This window comes from Pagrus major, chromosome 6 (assembly GCF_040436345.1).
Source record: "Pagrus major chromosome 6, Pma_NU_1.0".
NCBI classification, from domain to species: Eukaryota; Metazoa; Chordata; class Actinopteri; order Spariformes; family Sparidae; genus Pagrus; species Pagrus major.
The window spans coordinates 13,409,454-13,418,998 of NC_133220.1; the positions used below are offsets into that span (position 1 = coordinate 13,409,454).

General features: G+C 41.0%; 1 protein-coding gene across 1 annotated transcript; it reads right to left on the reverse strand.

Moving 5' to 3' along the window:
* Positions 1-328: 328 nt before the first annotated feature.
* shisa4 (shisa family member 4) lies at positions 329-9,545 on the reverse strand. The gene is made up of 5 exons (XM_073469244.1): positions 9,295-9,545; positions 5,529-5,706; positions 3,669-3,805; positions 3,390-3,581; positions 329-1,649 (listed from the first exon to the last, which is right to left on the reverse strand). The coding sequence occupies exons 1-5, from the start codon at positions 9,377-9,379 to the stop codon at positions 1,609-1,611; spliced, it is 633 nt and encodes a 210-aa protein (XP_073325345.1). The 5' UTR covers positions 9,380-9,545; the 3' UTR covers positions 329-1,608.

The following is a 9,545-nucleotide window of genomic DNA, read 5'->3' on the forward strand; positions in this document are numbered from 1 at the left end:
TCCTTGCAAAGAAATCCTTCAACCACACAACCTCGCAGAAAACGGCAAAAAGTGTTTTTTACACTTGGATTAAACAAACAAGATATAACATTAATAAAATAGTTTAATTGTTGCCTCAGGAGAGAGCCAGGCTAACAGTTTCCAGTCCGTCTTTGTTGGTTGCTAAATTAAGCTAACTGGCTAAACCTCAAGCTAACAGCTAGCTTAGCAAACACACAAATTTACCACACAGACATGAGATTGGTTTTTATATCCTCGTCTTAACTTGAGGCAAGACAGCATGTGAGCATATTTCCCCAAAAATGTCAAACTATTGGTTTAAACAAAATCAATTTTTTCCACAGTAGTTTATTTTTGGCTTTGTAGCTTGTCCAGAAGGTGAGAACCCATTCACAGTAAAAGGTAACCTTAATAATAGTAATAAATACGTAATGGAAAGATGCTAAAACGCCATATCTTATGTTACAATAACAATACATTATGTTTAAAATAACTTGTTACAATATCATAAAATATTCAGCAGAAGAACGGATTTACAAAATATGTATTTAAATAGTTAATCTCTTTTTCCCCCATCATGGTTAATTATTGTAAGGCGGGACATTTCTGTTTAAATCGAGCAGCGTGACCTGCAACTCCCCTGACCTGATATGTTACAAGAGAAATAAACAGTTAACATGAACTTCACTGTAAAGCAGCATACCTGCCATTATGGGATTAATCTCAAGACTCGTTACGATTTCATTTAAAACCACAAAAGAAGCATGAGAGGACAGATAACTTTGACTGGGGGTAGCATGCTGATGTTCAGATGTTACATTACAATGGTACATCTAATATACTACCGTGGAGTAAATTAGTCAAGTCAGATACGGAAAAGAAGAGACAGAGTTGAAGCTAGCAGGTGACTAAAGGCTTCTTACACAGAATTAGGAGTGCCATCTGAACAAATTTAAGACAGTACCGCACTGCCTTTGAGCCACACACGTCACCTTTTTAATCAAACATGCGATTTGTTTTTCACCTTTAGCCCGAAACCACATCACAGAAAAGAAAAACCCCATTAATCATATTTGGAGAATGTAGATCGATGACCTGGAATGTAGCCATAGGCAGTTATCAATTGAATCGAATTTAACAAAAGTGAGGAAGTAAACTCTTTTTTCCCTTTAATAAATGATGAGGGAGCGCCCCGTCTTCAGGTGACACCCTGTCAATGAGGTGAGTGTGTCTGAGCGGAAGTGGCAGCGCAGAGCGGAGACGTTGGCCGTATACCTCCTCACTTTGGGGATGGTGTGACGCCCTCTGTGAAACCCGCCAGGAGCAATCAGGCGTCAGGTTGCAGACTTATGTAAATACCCCAGAAAAATAGGACAATGTTGCAAACAAACAAACAAAACAAACCCCCTTAAAGTGCCTCCTGTTCTCTTTCACAGGCAAACCACTGCTAGTCAAGCTGTAGCGTTTATCTGAGTGTGTGTGTGTGTGTGTGTGCGTGTCTGTTTGAGTGTGTGAGAGAGTGTTGCTGCCTTCTCCTTTCCAAACAGTCATTTCTCTCAGCTGCTGCTGTTTCCCACTGTGTGTGTGTGTTGTGTGTAGACAAGCCCATCAATGACCAGGATACTGAGGTGGAGAGTACGGTGGAGGGGCTGAAAAACAAGCAAGTGAAACATGAAATTAAGTCAGATCTTCATGAAGTGCTATGATTACCAAAAGCAAATAAATAAATCACAGAATTCAGTAGCATTGATCCTCAAAGGATTTGTGAAACAAATAACCTTCCTTAAGTCCCCAATCACACAGAGACTTGTTGCTGCAGGCAACCGCAAAGCATGTCTTGGGCAAAACGTCATGGTGATTCTTAAGGCTCAGTAATGCCCAGTGTTAGATACGCATACGGACAGCGCCTTCTGTCCGTACTCTGCGTTCATTTTGACCGTATTCTTGCACATTTTCTGAAAGCTTACAGATATGGACCAACGGATGAAAAGTGGAAAAGTGGACTCTAAGCAGTATGTCGGCAGTGACACGGTTACATCGTTTGAAACAGACGTATCTAATTATGTACGTAAAGGGAGCATAAATAAGCCTTTAGGGGTCCTACAATTCAGAATTGATTCACAATTGTTAAAAAAATTCAAGCAAGAGACCCCTTTAGCGACCCCTTTCCTGTTCATTCAACAGAACAATTGGTTTGTAATAGTTTGACTTAAAAATAGACTCTGAATCAAATCGAACACCAAAGACTCACACCCCCTAGTGCGTCTGTGGAGCAGCGCTGTGTGCGCGCAACCGGCAATTATTTTATAATTAACAGAAAAAGCACTGCGACTCTGCGCCTTTCCCTGAAAGACTTCAAATTCTCAAAACCTGCTGGAAGAATGTGAGGCACAAGAGAGGAGCATGCACACGGAGGGCATCGTACCAATGTGATCGGCTGCTAAGATGTCACTACTGGAGACACCATGTAGTCATTGGAATTCAAAGGGTTTATGTCCTTTGTAGCATGAAATGTGCAATGTGAACATCTCACACAATCTAAATCGCAAGATATATTGTATCAAAAGTTGACCTATTCAACTGGTGGTGCTGCAAGAAAACTGTCCAAATTAGACAGCGTTCCCCCTCTGGGGAGCATGAATGTGATGAGTAAATTTCATGGCAAACTGCCTATTAGAAGAGATCCACTTCATCCGAATCCAATACCTGAATCTGGATATCTGCTGATACCGATACTGAAACCAGAGCTCTTTTTTTCTTGAATATTGTTACTATCATAATAAATGTGGTTGTTTTTGTTGTTGGCGGTGTTGGTATCACGTGTAAGGTTACGTGAGGCTTTGGTTAACCACATAACAAAAAAAAAATAACACCAAAATGTAATACATTTAGATGTAGTCCAAAGCAATTCATTTGAACTGCAGGTTAAGTAGGCTTCACGGAAAAAAAAGGGTGCAGGGAAGCAAATTGCTATGGCAACTCCTTTCATGTTTTGAACAGCTTGAATAAATCAAAAGCAAAGCAATGCGTTTTATTAGATTACTAGTCAAAGTGGTTTTCTATACATGAGTTCAAAAATATCCTCAATAGATTTCACAGCAAACTGCCCGGTAGTTGTTCAAATATCTTGTTCAAAGGACCCAAAAATCAACATATTATTAACTGACTCTCTGTTGTTAGCAGCGTAATAAACACAGGAGGCACAATTTGTTTTTCTCCTTTTGGCTCCAGCAGGGTTTGTGTCATATTCAATGGATATTATTACATTAATGGAGCCGATTTACTTCCCCACAGCTTGTATTGTATATATTGTAGTGGCACAGTATTTGTTTTCATTTATTTATATGCAAAAAGATATTGAAATTGGTGATCAGTAATGCCACTCTTACCCTGGCTGTATGCAGGATCCATCAGGTGTGGTGGATAAGGTCCAGGCTGCATCATCGGGTACTGTGGGGGCATGCCAGGGTACTGAGGCGCCATTGGATAACCTGGATGTGCATACTCAGTGGGTCCCAGTGGTTTTCCATAAGCGTCATACATGGGCTCCACTGGGTAGCTGGCCATGGGGATCTGCTGGGCTGTTGGTCAAAATGTACAGACTGCTGTGAAGGAAAACTACTTAATGTTTTCTGCTCAAGCGTGGACATAAAGAGTAGAGCTCTCACCATCATAAGGTGTCCTGCCCCTCTGCTGCCTTCTCTGGTAGAGATAACAGCAGGAGCACATGAAGCAGCAGACCATGGTGGCAATGATGGCCACAAACAGGAGGATGGAGGAGGCGATGCCAGCTAAAGTTGTGGGGCTGCGAGGAGAGAAAGAAGAGGAAGCTACAAAGAATTCCTCTTGCTTTGATCATGTAGCCTGGCATTGTTCCTACGTCTCTATCTCGCTAATTATGACTCACTTTAGCAAGGATTAAAGCACAGATGGAAGTGATGTGAAGTTTCTGATTCAGACACGCCATTCAAACAAGCTGACCCTGAAATCACATCCGAGTTAATGACACCCTGCATCTCTCTGCCTCTCTAACAGATTCCATCACCTTAGAGTCTCAGAGAAGAAAACAAAGCCCTCCATTTCAGCTCTGCCTCCACCACCCACTGATCTGATCTCCCATCGGGCTTAATAAGCTGCAGGTTGTCTGCTCGAGACTGGATGGTGATGGATGGTTTCCAGCGCCGAGGAGGAAAATTGCCATGTTGCTTTTGTTGTCGCAGTCTCTTGGGTGCAAGCTTGCTTAGTCCAGCACTATCAGGATCCCCCGCAGGGGACTAAACACCGCAGATAGCACAGATAGCTGATGTAACAGAACGACTAATGTGAACATATTACACTGTGGGGACCAAAGCAGGGTCATTAAGTCAAATGTAGCCAATGGGACATGAGGACAGGACAGTTTAAGAGTGTCTAAACTTCAGACTTTGCTGGCAGAGTGCAGGGTGATGGTGGACAACTATTTTCCATATATGTTAATACAATGGACATGATGTCTTTTAAATCCAGTTTTACAGCATGCTTTCATTGAGCAAATTGCACATGGATACCAAGTTAGCCGAGCTCTTGGTTGCCACCAAACTGACACCATCTAATATGTGGGTAGCTGATGTCGAGCTAAAGTAATCATCCAGAAACCCACGTCACGTTGGAAAAAGGTTTTAGAAGGGCTTGGGGTTAAAGCATTTTGACTAATTCTTATTCTTAAACATACATTTAGACCAAAATTTGAATTTCTGGATTTGACTAGATAAGAGACATTACTGTGAAGCTATAAATTAATATAAAAACCTCAAAAACACAAAAAAAATAATGGTACAGGATAATGAAATACAGGAAAAGATACCCGAGTAGGTATAAAAACTCTTTTGTCCCTCTATTAGCGAATCTCTTTCATTCAGGACATAACAAGGGTGTGAAATGAGGGCTGGTATTGCACGTGTCTGCAACAACCTGCCATCGCTTTATAGAAGATGTATGCTCAGGCAGCGCTGCATGTACTTGAATTTGACCTACTTATGTCTGCATTTGCCAGTGCGATGCATTTTGTGTCTGTTATTTTATACTACGTATTTGTACATGGCAGCCTGTATGTCCAAGACAAATTTCACTAGGGACAAATATTGCAATCTTAAAAATAAATGTTTTCAATCAGCACTAATCCAAATACCATTCGGTGATGCAACTCTACGTTAACTTATATAATGTGACTGCTACTAACACAGCTATCTGCCAAATATATTGCAAAATTCCTCCACTTCAAATGCAATTCTTGTATTTAATAATTTATTGCAATCCTTATCTCGTTTTCACGGGTAATTGAAGCCACATCTTGCAGCGAAAGGGATTTTTGTGCAGACTTTTCTTAAGCAAGATGTTAAAGTGTTCTGTCTGCCTAAAGGAAATGAAGGACATGCGACCCCGCGGTGATAGCCTTGAATTGTGAACACAAACGCCGACTCTTGGTGTTGAGTAAATGAATAAATAAGTCATTAAATTAAATCCCTGCTGCTGCAGCCGCCGTTCCCCACCTGAACTGGAAGAGCATGCAGCGTTTCTGCTCCCTCTCTGTGATCATCTTGAAGGCGTCCAGGCAGCAGTAGCGCCGGTGGCAGTTCCCACAGCAGAATGTGATGAGAGGGCAGTCGAAGCCGTTGTGCCAGGTGCCGTTTTTATCCACGTACCACAGACAGTCCTCGTTCCCACTGACTGCAAAACAAACGCAACAAAAAGCGTTAGGCCGTGCGACTCTACAGGGTAGATGATCAAAAAAGGTAAAGAACAGAGGGGAGCAGAGAGAGAAAGAAGGAGGACGCAGCAGGTCAGACAGAGCTTGTTTTCTTCATACGATCTCAGTTTCACAGACGTGCTTCCGTCTCTGTTTTATGACACATTTTCAAGGTGATTTACTGCTTTGTTCTGCCTTCAGGAGAAAATAAATATGTATGTTGAACATGTAGAGGCTCTTCTTTCTTTACATCTTTCCAATTCCAGGCCAAACACGGTCATGATGCATTATTCAACGGTTCCCTGTGGCTGAGGTTGAAAACTGATTAGGGCTCAAGTAAGGTACCCAGGAGATTAAAATGACTTGTATGTCTAAAATAAGTCTATTCATTAATTCTCAGAGTTTTTCCTATTTATCGACTTGTTGTTTGGTTTATCAACACCAGAAAACTGTCAAATAAATGCCTGTCCGGGATAATCAACAGTCCTAAAACCCAAAATAATTGATTTTACTATGATAAGACCAGGCACAGCAGCATAACTCTCACGGTTGAGAACCCAGACCCATCAATGATTTTTATTTTGGCTTAAAAAACGATTTAACTGACATATCTGCATATGATTAACTCTTTTCAAAAGCCAGAAATGAAGCAAAATTGGAGAAATAACACTCAGATGTGCAGTGTTACAGTTCTGTGGTCTGTTGTGTGTTGAGCAGCCATCATTAGCAGGTAGACCTTGAAAAGGAGGAGAGGAAGAATGAAATGATGCAGGACTACAGTCTGCAGAGTGGAGGAAAGAAGACGAGCAAGTGAGACAGGTGACATTATAGTGTATGTATGTGCAGGCAGCGCTGCATGTACTTGAATTTGGCCTACTTATGTCTGCACTCGTCTGTGAGATGCACTTTGTGTTATTTCTTGCATTTATGTTCTACACAAATCTTTATGTGGCAGCCTTTTTGTCAGACAAATTTCCCTGGGGATAAAAGGAGTAATCATAAATCTTGAAAATACATTTCACCGCATAGAATAGACATATGTGCATGTAATTTACTCTTTGCAAAAGCTAGAAATGAAACAAAACTGAAGACATAACACTCAGATCTGTGACGTTTTAGTTCTGTGGTCTCTCGGGAGACAAAGGTACACATCCAGACTAAGAAACACACCATCTTTCATAACAATAAATGCAGTTAGACCTAAATTAAGTTGCACGGAGCTGGTATAATTATGTTTTCCACAGCAGAGAATTGAAGTCACTATAATTACAGCCACATGCGCGCAGGCTGCTAAAAGTCACAGTGACTTTTACATTTAACATGAGTTAACGCAGTCTGAGAGAGCCCTGACAGATACCGCTTGTTTGACTATACAATCTCACTGGATAGTGTATGTAAATTAAAAGACACATTTATTCTCGGTGAGCGGCTCTTCATTGATGAGCCGAGGATTTTTCCAAGTGTATTAAACTGATGGAAACTCCATTAGACAATGTCTGCAGTACAGTGTTCAGCCAAGATCTATAAAGACTTGGCTCCTGAAGTGGTTTAGAATAATTTGAGATGACCTTTGAGTGCTGAATAGAGAATACTTACTCTGCCATTTGTTATCAGAAAATCTATTATTGTGTAGTATTGTGTTTCTCCGTGTTGCCTCTTAACTTGTTGAATACTAGTTGAATAAAAGCATACATATTACATAACATATTGCCTTGTAATTAATGCTGAGTGATATGGCCTTAAAGTAATGATATCGCAATAAACTAAATCTCGCCATTTTGAAATCATCACACTTCCTAGCCCCTATTTGTTTTGAGGATTAATTTGACAGGTGGCCAGGGAAGAGAGAACACTTATACTGATATCCAAAATCCAATATGATATACAGTATATGATAAAATCCCTATTACCAATTTTTTGACTGTTTGACTGTTATGGCATAACCTGTAAAAAAAAAAAAAAAAAAAAAAGAAAGAAAAGAAATGTTCTGGACAAATAAAGTTTGATTGACTGATCTGTAAAAGTAAGGCTTGAATTCACAGTGTAAGCTGTCAAGTCAAAAATGTATTTATGTTCCTACACAGTGGCTAGTACCATGTTTGTCATGTTAGTTAAAAAAACAAAAATAGATGGTACAGAAAAGCTAACACTATTGACAAGCTAATGTTAAAGGTGCAATATGTAAGACTTGACCACCTGTTGAATTCAAAGCAAACAGTGGTGTGGCGATGACGTATATTTGTAGGCTTACCCGGAAGTTAGCATCACCCCGGTTCACCAATCACAAAGCCTATGGGATTTTTGAATTGGATTTTTGAATAACGCTGGAAATAAGCTCTGTGACAAACACAAGCTTATGATTCTTACACGTTTTGTTCAGCAAGATAATCCTCACAGATGAACACCACTTTAGAGATTTTCGAAGAGCAAATTAAATCGCTAGAAGTAAAAAAGCTAATGTCAGGCTATAAACAGACTACAGAGCGGTCGCATGATTTAAATGTCACCACCACTAAGCGTCTTACTACGCAATTACAATACACGTTTTCTGTAAATTGATAAATTGATAAATCTGCAAGTCGTTAAGTTAGAGTTGGAATAGTTTGTAACTACAGTCGGCCTGTAAAGAAGGACCGATGAGTAGATGAGTCTCTGTGTTCGTGACAACCTCTGCAGTCTCATTTAGCCACTTGTTAGCAACCACCATTTTTAAGACACATAAATGCTTTATAATTAAATTGTGGGACATTTAATGATGTATTGGATGTCTCTTAAGCCTGAGGTAACCACAGACCTTATTTCAGGCCCATAATTGAAAACCAATTTAAAAAATGTCATGGGCGTTGAGACCAAGATGTGCAAAAATGCTAGCTGATTTCCAGGTTTTAGGACTACAAACTACAGTGCTCTATAGGGGGCAGCATATCGCTGAAGTAACCGCTAACTGCTGCTAACTGTAGCAGTCGTTAGCTAGTTAGGTCAGTTAGCTGTGCAGCTAGCAGTCTGGACTAGACTGGACTTCATAGGACCAGGGTAGTGTTTTAGTTTACACCACAAGCCAAGGGCTAAAGACTGGGACGGGTCAGGGCTAGCTGATTAGCATGCTAACTTCAGCCATAGCGTCAGAACTGTTAATAAAAATGAAAAAAAAAAAAAACTAAAATTCTTACATATTGCACCTTTAACAATATTAGCCAACTACCTGTTTTTCCTACTCAAATAAAACAAAAAAAAAATGTTTAAATATTTGTCATTTCCAGAACAAATAGTTTGCACAAAAACCAGCAGAACTAGCTCACAGACGACTGAACTAATGGAGGCTAAATGTGGTCCGGCACGGAGCAGCGACCGGTTTAGTGACAGTTATCCGGGCCTGAATTCAACATCGAGGTTACGGGATCACACGTAAACATCAGCATGAGCTCATGGTGGCTGCTGCCCGTGAGGCTGCGGAGAGATGCAGAGAGTCTGCTGAGAGACAGACAGCGGCCATGCAGGCGAGCGCAGACAGGGGCTGCACGCCTCGGACCGTCACACCGCTAGCTAGCGGCTAGCAGCCACGATCTTACCCGGAGAGGAGCTGAGGACGACGGTGAGCAGCGCCAAAGTCAGCGCGACGAGAGACATGTTGCCCGTCGGAAAGATCATCCTCATCCCGATTCAAGCCAAGCGAGGTGAGATTTCAAAGAGAGGAGCTGCTTTCATCGGTGTAAATAAACGAGAAGAGTCGGGCTAACGCTGCTTCTCAGACATTATCCAGCCTCGGGAACAGCACTGGAGACGGGACGGCTTTGTCGATCGGTAATTTATCCGTCGAAAT

Excerpts from the sequence above, each read along its gene's own strand:
- shisa4 (XM_073469244.1), bottom strand. The coding sequence starts at position 9,379 with ATGAGGATGATCTTTCCGACGGGCAACATGTCTCTCGTCGCGCTGACT. Across the intron at positions 5,707-9,294 it reads CGTCCTCAGCTCCTCTCCGG|TCAGTGGGAACGAGGACTGT; the intron begins GTAAGATCGTGG and ends TTTGTTTTGCAG. Across the intron at positions 3,806-5,528 it reads TGCATGCTCTTCCAGTTCAG|CCCCACAACTTTAGCTGGCA; the intron begins GTGGGGAACGGC and ends CTCTCCTCGCAG.